General features: G+C 40.6%; 3 protein-coding genes across 4 annotated transcripts; all 3 read right to left on the minus strand.

Moving 5' to 3' along the window:
• Positions 1 to 28: 28 nt before the first annotated feature.
• On the minus strand, positions 29 to 6,795 carry gra (granulito). Of its 2 annotated transcripts, none has more exons than XM_071517470.1 (7): positions 6,727 to 6,795; positions 5,536 to 5,618; positions 5,337 to 5,395; positions 5,114 to 5,171; positions 1,349 to 1,455; positions 1,165 to 1,223; positions 29 to 810 (listed from the first exon to the last, which is right to left on the minus strand). In XM_071517470.1, the coding sequence occupies exons 2-7, from the start codon at positions 5,615 to 5,617 to the stop codon at positions 801 to 803; spliced, it is 375 nt and encodes a 124-aa protein (XP_071373571.1). In that variant the 5' UTR covers position 5,618; positions 6,727 to 6,795; the 3' UTR covers positions 29 to 800. The 2 variants fall into 2 exon arrangements, with proteins under 2 accessions (XP_071373571.1, XP_071373572.1); XM_071517471.1 differs by having other exon boundaries at positions 6,721 to 6,755.
• A 3,259-nt stretch (positions 6,796 to 10,054) lies between these two features.
• On the minus strand, positions 10,055 to 15,737 carry rbm12bb (RNA binding motif protein 12Bb). The gene is made up of 2 exons (XM_071517479.1): positions 15,623 to 15,737; positions 10,055 to 12,440 (listed from the first exon to the last, which is right to left on the minus strand). The coding sequence occupies exon 2, from the start codon at positions 12,416 to 12,418 to the stop codon at positions 10,481 to 10,483; it is 1,938 nt and encodes a 645-aa protein (XP_071373580.1). The 5' UTR covers positions 12,419 to 12,440; positions 15,623 to 15,737; the 3' UTR covers positions 10,055 to 10,480.
• Positions 15,738 to 15,911: 174 nt separating this feature from the next.
• LOC139642595 (tubulin delta chain-like) lies at positions 15,912 to 18,438 on the minus strand. The gene is made up of 10 exons (XM_071517505.1): positions 18,343 to 18,438; positions 18,151 to 18,248; positions 17,991 to 18,049; positions 17,763 to 17,900; positions 17,479 to 17,620; positions 17,176 to 17,370; positions 16,914 to 17,000; positions 16,740 to 16,815; positions 16,445 to 16,580; positions 15,912 to 16,343 (listed from the first exon to the last, which is right to left on the minus strand). Exons 1-10 carry the CDS (start codon positions 18,436 to 18,438, stop codon positions 16,117 to 16,119), a joined length of 1,254 nt encoding a protein of 417 aa, XP_071373606.1. The 3' UTR covers positions 15,912 to 16,116.
• Positions 18,439 to 18,621: the final 183 nt, after the last annotated feature.

An 18,621-nucleotide genomic window follows, 5' to 3' on the forward strand; every position in this document is an offset into this window, starting at 1 on the left:
GTAAGACATCTTGAGTCAAAATGTACAGCTGATGACAAACATCAATTCGGCCATCTTCACTTCAATAATGGTTGTTTTTTTTTGTTTTTTTTACATTACTCAAATAAAATAGTCTGTGATACTGTTCATGTCCTGAGTAAAATAGCAAAAATTGTCCAAACAATTTCTTTAAATGAAATCTTGCCACCAAAACTGAAAAGCTGCAGTGAATGTTAGGTTTAAAAAACAATAAAATATAAATACTTCAATATAGCCAAAAATATTATTATTGTTATATAATTAGCAGAAAATTCAAGCAAAATGCCATACCCATTAGCACACAAAAGTGGATAGTTTTAGTATTATGAATTTGTGCAACTTCAAACTGTCTCTTTCAAAAAAATCTAAAAATCAACACAAAATATCAAGTTGTAGGCAAGAAAATATTAATTTAAACAACAAAAAAACACTCTGGGGTGAACACCCGTGCAAAATTCTTAAGATGAGTCGAGCTTTTTGAACTGTACTTTCATACTTGTTGGATCTTCCCATTCAAAGACTGACCGCATCTTTTCAAGCACAGCAGCAAATTTCTTTGGGGTAATAGGACAGTTGCACTATATAATGAATAACTGTAAACAGTACACAGACCTATAGTGTGTGAGTGAGCATCAACATGCAATTTCCTGATTAACAAAATCAAAACTCAGCACTGTTAGTAAGAAAAAGGGATCTAACTATGACAGCCAGCACCTTTGAGGTTTAGTCTTTAGTATTGTGGCTACATTGCAGCAAAACCAGCAACTGTCCAAACTTTCATATTACGCCATCCTAAAAACAGAAACAAGTATTGACACACAAAATCTGATTTTTTTTTTTTTACTGTTCATGTCTGTGACTTGATTGTGTTAACATATGCACTGGATTCAACATAGTAAAGGCATCCACAGTCAAGCATATGACACTGATATCCAGGACAGCCAGTAATGAGTCAGAGCACATGAGGCCAATGATGTAAGAGACTGTAGATTTCATAACAACGTGAAATACTGCTATAAGTGTTCAAATAGGCATTTGGACTTCAATAATATGCATAATGAACATGGATTTTCATGTGCTTTGGCTTATTTTAGAATATCAAAAGTTAGCTTTCATGCCAAGTAGACATTCTAAAATTATACTCACATTTCTTCATTTCTTTCGTGCAATGTCATTTCATGAAGGATCGTGAGCCCAGGATCTCTCTGTGAAGATGTTCAAAAAAAAAAAAAAAAACATAATTCAAGCCCATCCAAATAGCATAACAGCTACTTGTTTGATCAGATAGTGATGATACTGAGGTAAAGCTGAACACAAACACCCAACTTACTGCCTTTTCTAAGACTATGGGATGCTCTGGCAAGTATTCCGGCTTCCTCTTGGCCACAGGAGAGCTTGCCAGTTCGATTAAAAAATCTCTCGTGTAAGATATTCTTCCTACAAAAAAACATATTCAAATCAGCCTGATAGCAATATCAAATCAGGCAAATACCAAAACCTGTCATGTTTGGTTTTGTTTATAAATAACAACCTCCATTTCTGGCATTTAGGCTGTTTACTTGCTACTGCTACCTATCCCTAAAAATGTCTTCCTATGGCTCCTTTGTGTGCTTTGCTACTTGATGTTTGTCATTATGTTGTATACAGAACAGGTTAGTGTCACAATTACTATACTGAACAAAAATATAAACGCAACACTTTTGTTTTTGCTCCCATTTTTCATGAGTTGAAATAAAAGTTCTAAGACTTTTTCTATGCACACAAAAGGCTTATTTCTCTCAATTTTTGTTCACAAATTTGTTTAAATCCGTATTAAGGCTCAATTATGCTCAACGTTAAATACATATACGGATACGGACGGAGCCTTCTGTCCGTACTCTGCGTTCATTTCGTCCGTATTTGTGCACGTTTTCTGAAAGCTTACGGATATGGACGAAACGGAGCACTACCACCGCAGTACCACCGGAAATCGTGGGGGCAGTGTAGTCAATAGTTCAAGCGAGACCAGCGAGACCAGCGAGACATGAGAAAGACATTTAAAAAATGGCGGAACTCTTTGAGGAGAGGTTGTGTGTTGGTGAGAAATTATAAACATATCTATGATGGTACCTCGCCTGGGCACAGGGACAAACAATTGATACAGAACAGCTGGGAGGAGATTGGACAGGGCGACGGTGGACAGAAACTTTTGACTCTCTACTGCCCTCTAGTGGATGTATTGTTTAACATCCATACCAATGTAAAGGACGCATGGAAGTATGTGGGCAGTGACGGTTACATCGTTTGAAACGGACATATTTTCGTACGTAAAGGGAGCATGAATGAGCCTTTAGTGAGCACTTCTCCTTTGCCAAGATAATCCATCCACCTGACAGGTGTGGCATATCAAGATGCTGATTAAACAGCATGATTATTGCACAGGTGTGCCTTGGGCTGGTCACAATAAAAGGCCACTCTAAAATGTGCAGTTTTATCACACAACACAATGCCACAGATGTCGCAAGTTTTGAGGTAGCGTGCAATTGGCATGCTGACTGCAGGAATGTCCACCAGAGCTGTTCGAGAATTGAATGTTCATTTCACTACCATAAGCCATCTCCAATGTCGTTTCCGAGAATTTGGCAGTACATCCAACCGGCCTCACAACCGCAGACTACGTGTAACCACGCCAGCCCAGGACCTCCACATCCGGCTTCTTCACCTGTGAGATCGTCTGAGACCAGCCACCCGGACGGCTGATGCAACAGTTGGTTTGCATAACCAAAGAATTTCTGCACAAACTGTCAGAAACCGTCTCAGGGAAGCTCATGTGCGTGCTCGTCGTCCTCACCAGGGTCTTGACCTGACTGCAGTTAGTCGTCGTAACCGACTTGAGTGGGCAAATGCTTACCTTCGATGGCGTCTGGCACTTTGGAGAAGTGTTCTCTTCACAGATGAATTCCGGTTTTCACTGTACCGGGCAGATGGCAGACAGCGTATATGGCGTCCTGTGGGCGAGCGGTTTGCTGATGTCAGCGTTGTGAACAGAGTGCCCCATGGTGGTGGTGGGGTTATGGTATGGGCAGGCATAAGCTACGGACAACGAACACAGGTGCATTTTATTGATGGCAATTTGAATGCACAGAGATCCTGAGGCCCATTGTCGTTCCATTCATCCACCGCCATCACCTCATGTTGCAGCATGATAATGAACACAATTCCTGGAAGCTGAAAACATCCCAGTTCTTGCATAGCCTGCATACTCACCAGACATGTCACCCATTGAGCATGTTTGGGATGCTCTGGATCGGTGTGTACAACAACGTATTCCAATTCCTGCCAATATCCAGCAACTTGGCACAGCCATTGAAGAGGAGTGGACCAACATTCCACAGGCCACAATCAACAACCTGATCAACTCTATGTGAAGGAGATGTGTCGCACTGCAAATGGTGGTCACACCAGATACTGACTGGTTTTCAAAAAATGCATATCTGTAGCCCTAGTCATGTGAGATCAATAGTTCAGTGCCTAAAAAATGTCTTTTTTCCAAGATAAAACTGCACATTTTAGAGTGGCCTTTTATTGTGACCAGCCCAAGGCACACCTGTGCAATAATCATGCTGTTTAATCAGCATCTTGATATGCCACACCTGTCAGGTGGATGGATTATCTTGGCAAAGGAGAAGTGCTCACTAACACGGATTTAAAAAAAATTGTGAACAAAATTTGAGAGAAATAAGCCTTTTGTGTGAATAGAAAGTCTTAGATCTTTTATTTCAACTCATGAAAAATGGGAGCAAAAACAAAAGTGTTGCATTTATATTTTTGTTCAGTGTACAAATTAATACTTGAGTAAATAAGGGATACAATGGTCACTAAGATAATTAAGCAACTAACATCCTATTAAACCCGGTCATGTATAAAAAGTGCTGGACAGACCCAGTTGCCCATTATGTTGGCTACCACGGCTCAAAGAGGAGACCTCAGTGGCTCAGAGAGAGGGCTGGTGTTTGACAGGATTTTCTGTGACAAAGACTCTTCAACTGCCTGATGTTTCGTGAGATTTGGGCCAATAGGGTAAATTTAACAGGTCACAATTAAGGGGGATGGGATGCTTTTCTCTGTTGCAGCCCCACTTTGTGATGAATGATTTTTACATAAAGATCTTGCATAGCGTAGCTTTAAGTGGTCAGAAGAGTCATCCTTCACACTGTTACCAACAAGCAGATGCAAAAATAGTCTACAAGCCTGAATGCTTGTTTCCCAAAGTGAAGGGTTCAAGCTGCTGTTATGGTAAACCTGTTAGTTTTAGAGTTAATTTTAAGATTTTATTTTTTAAAGCACAGCTGGGTTTAGCCCCAAGGTAAGTGTTTTATTATTTTATCTTGTCTCATTTTATTTACTGTGAAGCACATTGTCAACTCTGTTTTAGAAAAGTGCTAATAAAGTTTATTTGTATTTATTACTCTATGGAATGCATTTTCCTGGTATGGTTTAGATCTACCGAACCTCTTAGCAGGCCAGGTACATGCCAGTACATACGAAGGCCTTCTGAGTGTTCATGTTCATCCTATAGTGAAGTATTTGCACCCTGATGGGAGTGGAGTCTTCCACGATTACATTGTAAATCATACACAATGGCTGTCCTAATCAACAGATGTCAACCCACTTTTGGGATATTTTGCAGCAGGGCCTGAGACAGTGTTTTCCGCCACCAGACAAAATATCTTTCATCTTTTTAAATCAGACACCAAATGGTTTCTTGTGGAAGAATGGCTGACGCTGTTCTGTTTGAGGTGTTTCAACGCCCTATTAACATATTCATGTTGGTGATTATTTTATTTTAACTGTATCTTGTGTTTAGCATTGTCTTCTGAATCTTGTCTCAGCCTCTCGCTGTCTTTCTGTAATGTCCTTCCATGTTGTCTGCCTGTCTAATTATTTTAGTTTTACCCCACTTTCCATCTAGTGGCCTTTTGCCAAGCCACCATCGTAAGTAAGAAATTGTAAGAACTGCACTACAATAAAAGTGTCTGTCATTCACAAAACCATGAGCTCTGATGCATAAATTCTCAGTTGTCAAATGTCTCATTAAAAGTTTGGATTGTATTACCTTCTTTCTGTTTGTGGAGGTGGACAATCTTGTAGAATTGCTCTACATCAATAGTTGTCTTTGAAGAGGAAAATCAGAATACGGTTTGAGAAATACTTGGACTTGTCTAAAGCAATCGATTAGCGAGCACATGATTCATTCACAGCAGTCATTGGAATGCAGAATAATTTACTAGTGTGAAGGGAGGCTATAATATTGTCTTGTTTGGACACCAGTTGCTCACCTCTTGGTTCTCGGCCTCCATCAGCGCCTGTGCACATGTCTCAGCATTTCTCTTGGGCTCTGAATGAAGTAATATAAAGGTGATATAGTTCTTAGATTACCATAATATATTTGCAATGAAATATGAGCACAATAAAGTCAAAGTTGACATCCTTGAACAATCCTGACAAGTTTTATACAAGCTTGTGCCAACTGCTTACCCTGGTCAATGTGGTTGCAGCGGCGCAGGGGTCTCGCAGGCTCCAGATGTTTTTGGAGGATCCTTCTCCTTGATACTTCCATTCTTAAGTCAATAAAGTTAATAAAGGTTGTTTTAGACATAACACATGGTAGGTGGCTTGCTCCTCAAATTGAATCAGTGAGTAATATTATTGCTAACAGTACTAATGTTTGCTATCTTGCAGTGCTTCCCAAAGTGGGGTCCGGGGACCATCAAGGGTCCTCCAGAGGGTTCCAGGGTGCCCCAGCATGTGAGCAATAATTTAATTTTACTGTTGTTTCACTGAACAGAGGTTGAAACAAATTGAGACTATATAGGAAAGACAATAGATAGTATATGTGATATGAGATATGATATATTTAAAGATATGTTTCACTACACCCTCCCCATCCACAGGAGACTGTTATTTAATTCCATACTAAATCATTACTAACAACAAAAAAAATCTTAGATGGGGCTCCACAGGACAGAAAACTATACAGGTGCGAGTCTGTGGTCTATTGCTTATCTATTTAGGGGTCGTTGACTTGGAAAAAGTTTGGGAATCCCTGATTTGAGGATTTCATAGTTGTTATGTGGCATTTCCTAAGCTAACGTGAGCTAAAGTGGGTTTTTATGTTCTTTTGCATATTTCAGTTGAAATGCCAGCTAGCTTCTTTAGCTTAGGTAACGTTAGGTTGTCCCGTTTACGTTCATTACTACTGTAACAGCAGTGGTTAACTGTTAGCTTATGTTATCCATCCAAGGAAGCACCTTGGAAAACAGGTAGAAACTTCTCGTACCATTGGTGGCGAAAATGTTAAATGGTGGGCATCTGTTGTAAAGGTAAGAACTCAAAAGGCAGGCGGCTAACATTAGCGGCACAACTCTTTAAATTAAAGCTATATTCACGAATGAATCACTGCTTAGCACTAGCTGGTTAGTTTCGCTAGCAGTCACGCACAACTTCGCATATTACCACGATCTGCTAACCTCACCTGGTTGTTAGCACATGTAACGTTAACTTTGAAAATAAGAGCTGATGTAAAAATATCAACTCAGCGATCCTATAGTACTACTAGCAACATTGACATGATAACTAGTTTCAAAGGCAAAGTTACCAGCTGTGTTGTTGTTATCTGTCATTTTACATTTCAAAGAATAAGTTAAAGTTGATTTATATTACATTCACCTGTATCCTCAAGTTCTGTTATACTCCCCGAGCGTGGTTCCTCTTGGAGCTCGCCCCTCCAGTGTCAAGCCAGCCAGAATAATCATACTACTTCCGGTCCCAGCTTTCAAAATAAAACCATATTGACGAATATATTTTGTAACATTACAGCAATGGTGATAGAAAGTACCAAAGTGAAAATTGAATGTTCTAGGAATCTCTAGTAAATGTATACGCATCCCCCCCCCCTAAAATGTAAAAAGAAAAGAAAACTCAAAGGTAAATACTCTTGCACTAGGAAGTACCAGGCACCGTAATACATTACTGTTTCTAGTATCTAATTTAGAGAGTTTCACTCCATGTTGAATGTAATGAGTCCATTGAGTTTTTATTACATGTATTCTTGTTGTTAGGTAAACCCAATACCACTTTTCGGGTGACGTTTTACGATTTTATTTTGAAGAGACAATAGTCCAACTTCCGGTACTATTCTAGCTGTCTCTGGCGACCTTGACTCTCTCTCGTCACTAATCCAAAACGATGCTGCACTTTCCCAAATCCCAAAATGTGATGATGTTGCTCCACGAAGGAACCCTCTTTAATCTGAGGGATAGGCGGGGCTATATTTCCCATGTAGACAGTGTGGGTAATAATTTAGTAATCTGTAATATGTAATTTGTTTTGTAAACCCGTTTTTATAATCCTTGGATAATCAAATTGTAAAAAATAAAGTAAGGCCTAATCGGACATTGCAGTTACATTATCAGTTGTTCTTTCCATTCAAGTATGATACTTTGCACTTCCAAAACTGTTGGGACTCTTCTAATACTATAGTAGCCTAATTTTAAAAGTTTATTTGTATTCTTATTATAAGATAGAATTTACATAGGCCTTTATGGCGCTAACAGCAAGTCTTCACGTATTATAGCCCCTGCAGTTTATGGACGTTCCTTTTATTTTACAGAATTTTGTAATTCCAATAAAAGTGCTGTAGCCTACAAGCTATTATTGATTAGGCTACTCCGTGAATAAATTAATATAAGTATATTCATTACATACAATTTTGAATAATAATAATATAAACTGACAGTAGCTGATCCACTGTACCCTCTTTAGAAGAGAGGAACTAAAAATCACATGCAACTGGCTGTTTATGGTGGCATTTCCATTACACAGCTCGGAAGAATGAACGTGCACGCAACAGTCCCTGCAAGGGAATGGCAGGTGGCAGCACGCGCAGGTACTCCCAGCAAGCACACTAACAGCTCTCGCGCAAGAGGGAACTTCAAGCCTTTGTGTGCAATATTGCAACTTGAAAACAGATCTTCATAACTGAGCACACACATCTGAAGGAGCAAGCAAACTTCATTCCCTACACACAATTCCTCTGTACGTTTTTCTGCACTCAAGTTTCATTTAGTTGTGACAGTCGGGCCAGTCTAAGCGATGGGCCATTGTGTCCATAAATTTCTTTGTCAGAAAGTGTGCTGTGATTGGCTGTCTGTTACCCTCTGAAGCAGAAAACATGGCAGTCTCCTTGTAGCACAAGTATGCCCATCAGGCATGTGGGTGTAAACACTAAGTATCTAGGGAAGCTGTGTCCATTTGACCTTTTAGCTTCTCTCAACAAACTACCATCTCTTGGAGCTACCTAGTCACTTTAAACCAGACATGAACAACCTGAGACTTAATCTCATATCATGGTATAGTTTAGGGATAAAAACTAGTAAAATATATTCAAATTCAACAGTCACCCAATGACACTCCTTCCTCAAATTTCCTCAATAGCACTCCCTCTTTCACTGGGGTGCATCAAGTATGGGTTGCCGTATTAACAATTTTTGAATAAATCAGACATACACATTATTTTCAGTCAAGTAGTGGCAAACCAAAATGAATTACTGACATTTATGTGCTTATTTTGAGAGGGTGGATTACTATGCGACACCAACAAAGGATGTTTATTGACAAGTGAGAAGCCCAATCATCTATGGCCATGTTCTGCCTCAAAATCAATTTACACAGTACTGGCTATAGAGATAGATTTTGTTTTCAGGATCAGAAAACTCAAATCCCCACAGACTGCCAAACCTGCAAAATAATTCCTAAAATAAATAATTCTATTACAATAGGCCCTTTTCACTTTGTTTCTCAATGCATTGAGAAACCGGTGCATTACAATTTCCTGTTGCCAGCTATGGTCTTCACTAAATTGCTCCACAACCTGCCCAAAATGTTTAATTTGTTACATTATAGTATGTATCTAGTGCTATTAACCATTACAATTTTGTTGCTTTGGTTGGATTGATTTGTCAAGAAGTTGCAAAAAGAGACTTGCCACAGGAAGTTGTAATGCACCGGTTTAGCTGTTACCATGACGATGTGAGAAGGACCTATTCAACAATAAAAGTTAAGAGATGGTGAGGAAAGAATGGGCACACTGGAACTGCTTAAATTTAACAGATTCACTACATCTCACACTGGTCAATTATTATATACTGAACATTTGGACACTTTCCCACTGCTGGGCTGAGAAGACTCAAAATACTGCACAAATTGGGTTTAAATGTGAATAGGTATGTGCACTTTTTCCAGAACAACTTGTGTGCAAACAAATTGCATTGTCTTTTACATCAAACAAAAATAATGGTTAGTAAGAGACTGGTTTTGAAACTGGTTTGCCACCATTTAACTTTTATATACATTTTGGAAGCAGTAATTTATTGAAGAACTCGCCCCATTTGTCCTATGACTCATTTTACAAGTCTGTCCAGTTTCATAATCTTTGTGCCATTAAATAGCCAGAATTCATAATTGTGAATATGAAATATGCTAATAAAAGTATGATTATAAATAGTCATGGTTTTAAGTGAACCTGCTTGACTGGCTGCTGGTAGATCACCTCAGCATTAGCAAGGGAAAGAAAATTTCATGCCAGAGTAAAAAAAAAAAAAAAAAAAAAGTTGCTCTTCCCTATACTTTCCCTGTCAAAAGAAACTGATGCACCCACTTTGCTTGTTACACTGTATTCACTCCAACAGGCAGCACCACATCATTTGAAAGTGGTGTGAAAGACAGTTTGGTTCTTAGATTGACAAGAAATGGGTGGTTAAATTATAAACTTCAATCAAACACAGAAAACACTTGAGACCATCTCATGGAACCTAAAAAAAAAAAACAACTTAAACGTGATCAGTAAATGATTTCTTTGATTAATCACCCCACATTTTATGAGAAATATGCTCAGTTCAAAAATAATGTTGTTATGCAGGTGGACAAGAATCATTTGCATTTGAAATAATAGACCTGTGAATAAAGGAGTCAGGTGACAATTCAAAAGTATGCATCTTTATAATAATTGCAATTTTTACAACAATGCCCACATTACTAATGAAACTATATTTACATTCATTTTTAAACACTATGATGTAAGCTGAACTAAACCCTAGCATTCCAGCGAGAAAAATATCTGTCCAAACATCAAGTATTTCACTGAAGGACAAGTATCAGATACAAAAACCAAATTTACTGGACAAACTATATCGCCTAATCACAATAAAACTAATTTTAGCAAAAGAAAAAATATAAAATTGGTAAATTCACTGTATTAAATGTCATATTCCTGGAGCCATGCCACAATAAAAAAAAAAAAAAAAAAAAAAATTGGCAAAGCGCTCGCCTTAATCGACCCCTTTTTCAGAAGAAGTTCATGATATGTCCAAACCACACTGTTAGTGTCGAGTCATGTTTGATGCCATGGAAAGCCATCTCATCTTCACACAAACACTAGTTGTATTTTTCTTGCGCCTATTGGTCTTCCACTCAGTTCCTTTACTGCCGTTAATGCCTCCTGGCGGGATTCAAACACTACAGTTGCTGAGCCTTTAGGCATTCCATTCTTGTCGTACTGCAGTGAGACAGATCCAGGGATAACACGATATCCATAGCAAAAGTCATAGATTTCATCAATTTTGATTTGCGAAGGTAGATTCACTAGCTTCAGACAGGTGGGACCATCAAAATGCTGCGCAGGGGGGCCAAAGCCTCCATGAACTGATCCATTATCTGCATCATGCGGAGCACAAGGGCCTACCGCGTAAGGATCGAAACTGCTGCCTCCATGGATATGAACCTGTAGATTTGTCATTGGCATACCATCAGGAGGTATTCTCAAGTCTGGGTAGTCCATGTCACCAGGATGATAGGATGCCTCACTGCTCCTGGCCGAGTACCTCTCCTCCCTTAGCATTGGCTCTTGCACCGCTGGAGGCTCAATACCAAACTCCCGCATCTGAGACCGTGAAATGCATTTCAACATGACTTCTGACCCAAGAAACCTTTGCCCATTTAGAGATTGTGCACTCATAGCCTCTCCCTCAGCCCGAAAGACAACCAAAGCCTCTCCAAGCCCAGCACCTTTATGGTCACGCAGCAAGATCACTTTGTCTTCGGTGATATTAAACCCAAGGAAGAAGTCCATGATCTCAACTTTACGCACATCAAATGGCATATTCCGCACATAGAGACACACTTTCTCAGAGTCATAAGGATCACCGTGCTGACCCGAAGGCCTCTCTTGAAACCTACCAAACCTCCCAGGAGGTTCATCCTTCATGTTACTCGATTCCAGAATGGAGATCATTTTCTCTCTTGAGATGGGGGAGATATGCACAAATCGGTTGACAAATTCTTCTTTATGATGAGTTAAGGCAGCACAGTAGTCCCTCAGACTCTTGAACAGCACGAATACAGATCTTGTTCTTCTCCCTTCATTGTCAAGTAGGTACAGGATCTGGTCATCTTCAAGTCTTGCATGACGGAAAAGTTCTTTTATGTTCCTTTTCTCCACTGCATAGGACAGATTTTCCAACAAAACACAGAACTCCTCAGTAGAAGGAGAGTTGGACCTAGGAGCCAAAGGTGATCGTGATCTCACATGATGTTGTGTTTGCCTCGGAGAGCGAACTGGTGACTTCCCTCTTCCAAACTTGCCATTACTGTTGACACCCATTGACACATTACCACCAGCCTCACGCCATTGATCTTCTGTTGCCGAGTAAACTTCCACAAACCTTGACCCAATGTATTCCCTATCCCTCTTCAGACCATCCCTTGCATCCTGTCTTGTTGCAAATTTGACTAGACCTATCCCATTGTTTTGGCCACGTGCGTTTTTCAATAAGATTATGCCATCAACAAGCAAACCATGAAAAAAGTGACCGACTTCCTTTTCAGTCACTGAGAACGGCATTCCCTTCAGAAGCAAGTACAAGTCATCATTACAGGTTGATGCAGCCCTCCGGTGCCGAGGGGGAGGAGAATGACCTGATCTGCTACCTGATCTCCTACCTGCCTCAGGGTGGCCAGCTCTTCTAGCTCCCCCTGGAACATCCATTTCAATCCGTCTTGAACTTTCCTTAAGTGCCCTCTTTTGATCCAGCTCTGCATTTTTTGTACTTTCTTCAAGAATACTCTGCATTTCCGATTTACTGCTTAGCAGCAAGTTAACAGGGGAACCCTTAATGCACCCCCCTGACCGTATCATGGCTCTTCTTGCATCTTCATCAGAAGCAAAGATAATGAAAGCCTCCTCTTGCTCCCCACCAATAATATGCACCCCACCATCTGGAATTTTGAGGCCAGTGAAGAAATTGCGAATATCCTCAGAACCTGCTGTGATTCTGAGTCCCTGTAAACGGATGACCACCGCCATGCCGAAGCACAAACAACAGCACCTGCAGACAGAGGGGTACAGAATAACATTATTGCCGACAGAGCCACTCTAGCTCAGCTTTAATTCCTTGGCATTCCAACATAACACCACTGAACCTGAACAGTGATGTCAGATCGTAACATAGGACATGAGAGGCAGGGAACACCATTAAAATGCATCGATGGCCAGAGCAGCAGCCTTTAAAATAGACTAGATTAGGCTGCAAAATTCAGTAGATGAGGATGATGAACAAGTAACAAACCAACATATAGGCCTAGCTCTCACTCTAGGCTGATAGTCTCACTCAATACACACACTTAAAGCATCTGCCATTTATGTGTTGAAATGACAGTTAGATTAGTCAAGTAAAATCTGGACTACAAACCACATTCCCAACACACAATTCCATCCAAAAGTTCCATGCATGTCTTTTACATTTCATCATTATTCAGATATTTCTGAGAAAGCCAATAGTATGACAATCACGAGTACATGCAAAAATGCAGTCAGTCACTGGCCAACAAAGGACACTATGGCTGGAAATAGTCCTAAATTAACAAATAGCCAAACTACTGAAATCATTAAAAGCAGGCTGTCCATCGTCAATCCAGCACAATCCCTGGATCCTTGATCATGCTACATAACTTTATATGGGATTTCCGATTCCAGAATTATATTAAATCACCTTTTTTTTAATCAATCACATTATTGGAACAATAACATCACAAGCATATTCTCTTATCATTAATTAACTTGTGCCGCTTTTCCACCGCATGTTACCAGCTCAACTCGCCTCGGCTCGACTCGACTCGCTTTTGGTAGTAAGGTTTTCCACTGCAGATAGTACCCCCTCAATGTGCCCAATGTGCCCCACCCCCCACAACTGGTCGTCATAGCGACGCCGCGACGCTGCATGAAACGCGACACACACAGCAACAATGCAGGATATCGAAGGGATGGTGTTCTTGATTCTCGGTATGTGAAACAGATTTTATTTCAGAAGAGGCTGAAGGCAGCGAGACAGCAGACTGCTCTCTGGTTGCTCAAAGGCGACGCAAGAGGGTAAGCTAGCCTGGTAGCTAACGTTAGCATTATGTCCCGTGTCGCGATGACGATTCTCTCTGACCAATCAGTAGTCTGCAGTGTTTTCACGTCACCTTTTGGTATCGCCTCAGCTCGCTTGGAACCTCGACGGAGGTGCTACGAAAAAAAGTACCAGGTACTACGTAATGTGGTACCTGGTACCTGGTACTTGGCCAGTGGAAAACCAAAAAAGGCGAGTAGAGCCAAGTCGAGTCGAGCTGGTACCATGCAGTGGAAAAGCGCCATTAAGGAGAAAAGAGCTGTGCACACCTCTTTATCTATTCACATTTATCACAGATAACCCAGCAACAGTAATCAGTTTGCTATCAAAACATATCCCATGGATATCTCCATACTAACTATTAAAATGGTGGCAAGATGCCCATTCCTCTCACTTCTGACAACTTAAGACTACACTCCTAATGTCACAACAGAGGTTTCAAACTAACTCTGAGCACATGAATACATCAATTTACTGTACAGGTGCCTGGCTGTTGTCTTCAATTAGTATTGTGTTAAGTAGGTTCATTTCAAATGATAAGCCTAAAATGAATGTTAAATTGAAAATAACATACTATTTAACCATACTAACATAAACATACTAACATGCCATTTAACATAGTTGACACTGGTTTAGAAATATCACCATTGGCATTTATAAGTACTTTTTAAAATAACTTTTTACAGACAAGGAACAGGTAAACGTATATTTATGTGTTCTACACCTTTGATATTGTATTGAACCATCTGTTGTGACATTTAAAGCAGTTACGATTTCTGATTTAGAGAACCTGATACCTCACCAACACAGTGCCAATATGCAGAGCCATACAGCACAGCAATAAACTTTTTGACAACAGCATTTTGCAAAACTATTTCCAGGCCAGGACACAACACTAACACCCACACATCATGCTAGGACGACACAACACCCCTGCTATGGTGACACATAATACTAAACATCTTTAACAAGACATTTATATTAGCTATATCAGCACCATCTGTGATCCAACCAAGCCAGCTCCAACTCTGCTATACCTAATGAACCACCAGCCCATATTGTGGAACAGAACTAACAGTAGCACAATTACGATACAATATGTATAACCACTGAAAATTTCACAATCAAAACAACAAATTAATCACACACTTCATTTTTGTTATGAAAAGATTCAGGTAATGAACTATAATTGAGTTTGGCTTCTATTAAAGACTAATAATAGCCTTTCAGATATTTGACAAGACTGGTAGCCTGTGGGAGTAAGAATTAGAACCTCATATTATATTATATTATATTACGGTTTACAAAGCAATCAACGCAATGTGGCGATCGTTTTGACATGGTTAGGTGGGTCATTACGGGGAACATTCAAGACCTAAATCTTTCCGTGACAAGTGAAACCAACAAACGTTACTTCTCTGTCAACGTTGGCGCTTTAATCGCAAAACAGACCTAATTGACGTTACATATTTCAAGGTACTAACGTTTATGTTAATACCACAGCATTGCACTACGCCACGAGACACGCAACGTTAACCTGAAAATGAAACATTTGACGTTAACGGCTACCGGATCACACAACGTTAACACTGCGAAGACAGAGAAATAGCTATAGCTGGTTAGCCAACTAATAATGACATTCTTAAGGCTAGCAAGTAACGTTACATTGGGTAACGTTAGCTAACTTCCAATGTTGTAACTTGCCATGGGCAATACAACAACCAAAGAACCCTGTAGCCGCCTATTCAGAATAAAGATACTGTAGACCCAAGTATAAAAAGCAATCTTAGTAAATCTGTTTAACATGCTAAACAAAAGCCATAAATACAGTTTATTGCTAACCGTGACGTTAAGTAACAAAACAGAACCCATCTGCAACAGTTGTAGCATTGCATGCATTTTGGCTAACGTAGAGTTAGCTGGCTAAGTGGCTAACGTTGCAGTTAAGACGTCTTTGCCTACCAACAAAGAAAGCTCAGTCACTGTCTAGCTTAGCTAACGTTAGCTATCCAGCTAGCTAGGCCTCTAGCGTTAGCTCGTTTAGCGACTAGCTCTAATCTGAGGAAGTGAAAATGTACTCATCATGAATCACACCATACCTAGCTAACGGTAAAACTTACACAAGGGACTAGTATAGAGAAAACGTTTCTCAGGCAAAAAGCAAACTGAATGAAAAGTGGACGTTGAATCGGGTTGGTTCGGCCTCGTGTCTCTCGCCAAGGTTGGGAGGATGAATTGGAGAAGTGCGCTCGTTTTAAGACGCAAGGCCGTCCGTTGTGGGCGTTGTTTGCTGCGGCACACACCAGTGTGCTCAGCCTGATGTAAAGTCAGTGTGCAGCCTGTGGTGCTTTGATTGTCCAGTGGAGAACGAGCCAAATGGATGTCGATGACATTAAAACTTTATTCCACAATATACCTGTAACAGCAACAACCATGCTCCACACTTTAGAGGAGCCCAACAGAATTATGTGCATATAAATAAATACATGATCATAGCCTGTATCATATATATTATCATATACTGTATATAGGCTAGTATAATTTCTTTCTGGTCAACCCCACAGACCTTATGGGATGTGGCAGGCTTTTATTCAAGTCTACAAGATTGACCATATCATTGGCAGCCATACTCCTGTATGATAGCTGAGCAAGTCTCCAGGGCCAGTTCAAAGTCCAACTCCTCCACACCGTAGCGCTGGTACCAATGCAAGTAGGCCTTGACTCGCAGCATCTCTTTAGATCGCTGCACAACATGGTCCAGGAGACTGGAAACACTACTGTGATTGGAACACACTGTAAGGAGGCGTGAAGAAGGGGAATCTCCCAGCCTGTTGTTGGTGTCTGAAATCAAATTTTGGAAACATATAGAATTGCACTCAGTCAAGTGTTCTCAGGAGGGGAATACAAAATCCAAAACAACTGAGGGCAACTTATTTGCTTACCTGCCCAGTGATCTATGGGAAAAGGGTTCCAAGAGACACAGCGGTGTCCTTTTCTTAACTTCTCAAGGACATTGGACAAACGGAAAGAGTTATCATTGTTCCCTCTTGCAACAGCCAACACAGCTCGACTGCTATACTGCAATTTACTGTCAAAGGTAAATACAGACCTTTGTTTTAAGCCATTTGTTACAACACTTAAGAAATAGAACTATCTATTAGATCAAAGCCGCACTGCAAGTTAAGAATACTACAATATTAAAAATTAGGATAGGATAGAGGATAGGAAAAAGGATACAGGCTTTCCAGTTGATGAGAGCTGTGGGACTGATTGGAGACTGGAGGTAGCCAAGCGATCCCACTGTGTCCTCACACTGAAATGATAAAGTAATCAATTACAGTAAAATACTCAAAATCCTATGGATATATGTGTGAACAATCCACAGACACCGCAATGTGTATTGTATCACACCTGGAATAGGCCTGGGTGGTGTGTAGGAGTTTGGCAGCAGGTATGGGACACACAGACCTTATCAGTTCCCAGGGCTCTGAACCTAAACTCCAGCCACTAGAGGGGTGTGAAAGGAACTACTTGCATCAGCAATTTAGACTTCCAGAGACCGTTGTATTGACATTCACACACAGCAGCAACGGTATCAGCAAAAGTGCAACTTATTTTGCTCATCCATCACAATATAGAGGTCCCCCACCCTCTGTGTGCACAGTACTTTTACCTTGTAGGAGTGAGGCTCTCGACAGGCAGCAGAAGACCTGCCATGCAAGATGCAATGTGAGTATTCATGACTGTGAGGGATCCTACGGTAGGCATCACAGGAGAGAGGGATTCTGTGCTCCTAGGCACCCGTTCCAGCGTCTGAGCAAAGGTCAAGGCCTTGTCATTGTGAAACAGAAGCAACCCATCAGCAGACCTGCAAATAAAGGAGCACAACATCATGATAACTGTGTTGTAGCATAACATACAAGTCACATGTTCTGTTTTGAGTTGATACATTTTTAACAAGTGTAATGGCTACAACCTGTGTAATGACGCAAGACTCAGCAGAGAATTGTAGTTCTGAAGGGGACTTTCTCCACTCTGATGCGGAGCCACAGATACAGTTAATATGTGACCTGCAGGGAATGTGTCACGGATCTCCTCACACAACCTTGAGCCAAGTCCTGGGATTGAAAGGTGAGACAGATCTCATGGCAGTGACACCGATGCTAATGAGCACGTGTAGTCAGTTTGTGGCATCTACTAGTAATGTATTTCAACTATGGAGCACAGCTAAGCATTGTCTTTTACTGCAGTCCTACATACCAGACCCTGTACCCCCACTCAGGCTGTGAAGGAGCATCACTCCACCATAGTAGTCTGTTCTCTCAGCTGCTCTGCGTACAGCCTCTATTGCTCGATGCAGTAATCCATTACTCTCTTCATGCCAATGACCGTTGTAGCCTAACAGGTATTTGCATAGGTTTTAATGGAATCGCATCACATTTTGTGACTTATTAAAAATAATCACATTTCAACAAATGTTTCCCTCACCATAAGCCCAGTTGCTCCCCCTCCCACCTTGCGCCAAAACTATACTGGAGTCTAGCACTCTGGTGGAAAAAACAAAAAGGACAGCACAAAGCACAGCAGTCATTTTGGTGAGATGTGTAGACTTTCAACAATAAATTACTGCACCTAGTAGCCTACTTACTTGTTCTTTAGAAACTGCTTTGCCCCCTGTAACACTTTAGGCTCACTGTCAATAAACACTGCTGCAAGCTTCCCATCTCTGCTGCTGAATGGACACCTGTGAAAAGAATCGCAATGCTTCAGTTTTGTCACGCAAAGGGGTATCAAAAGTGATATCACAAGTGATTTAAGGCATTTATTCTCACCCGAGGATGTCTCTGCTTTGACCTGGATCACTGGCAATGTGCCTCCACCACTCCAAGCCTAGCTGGTTTCCACACTGACCCACCTGGATTACGACGGTTGACATGATCCTGCAGTACCCACTAACCATGCAGGCTACACCCAATTATGCTGCCAGTGAGCCACTGTCTTGTCTTTCCTGCCTCACTCTATACGAAAGAAAACATTTTATAAAAGGAGTCCAACAAGTTTGTCTGACGTCAACACTACGAAGCTCAAAATAGTTATTTTGTCAGCAAGATTGTTATCA

Source organism: Centroberyx affinis, unplaced genomic scaffold (genome assembly GCF_046629955.1).
Source record: "Centroberyx affinis isolate AG114_WGS23_722 - 3 ecotype Tasmania unplaced genomic scaffold, CSIRO-AGI_Caff_v1 ptg000498l_1, whole genome shotgun sequence".
NCBI lineage: Eukaryota > Metazoa > Chordata > Actinopteri > Beryciformes > Berycidae > Centroberyx > Centroberyx affinis.

What these genes read in the sequence shown, in the direction of transcription:
- LOC139642595 (XM_071517505.1), bottom strand. Translation starts at nt 18,438, where the DNA reads ATGTCAACCGTCGTAATCCAGGTGGGTCAGTGTGGAAACCAGCTAGGC. An exon ending in GGGGAGCAACTGGGCTTATG is followed by an intron (nt 17,901 to 17,990) that starts GTGAGGGAAACA and finishes AATACCTGTTAG; the next exon opens with GCTACAACGGTCATTGGCAT. An exon ending in TCTCATCAACTGGAAAGCCT is followed by an intron (nt 16,581 to 16,739) that starts GTATCCTTTTTC and finishes AGTAAATTGCAG; the next exon opens with TATAGCAGTCGAGCTGTGTT.
- gra (XM_071517470.1), bottom strand. Translation starts at nt 5,617, where the DNA reads ATGGAAGTATCAAGGAGAAGGATCCTCCAAAAACATCTGGAGCCTGCG. An exon ending in TGGAGGCCGAGAACCAAGAG is followed by an intron (nt 5,172 to 5,336) that starts GTGAGCAACTGG and finishes TCCTCTTCAAAG; the next exon opens with ACAACTATTGATGTAGAGCA. An exon ending in CCTCCACAAACAGAAAGAAG is followed by an intron (nt 1,456 to 5,113) that starts GTAATACAATCC and finishes GTTTTTTTGTAG; the next exon opens with GAAGAATATCTTACACGAGA.
- rbm12bb (XM_071517479.1), bottom strand. Translation starts at nt 12,418, where the DNA reads ATGGCGGTGGTCATCCGTTTACAGGGACTCAGAATCACAGCAGGTTCT.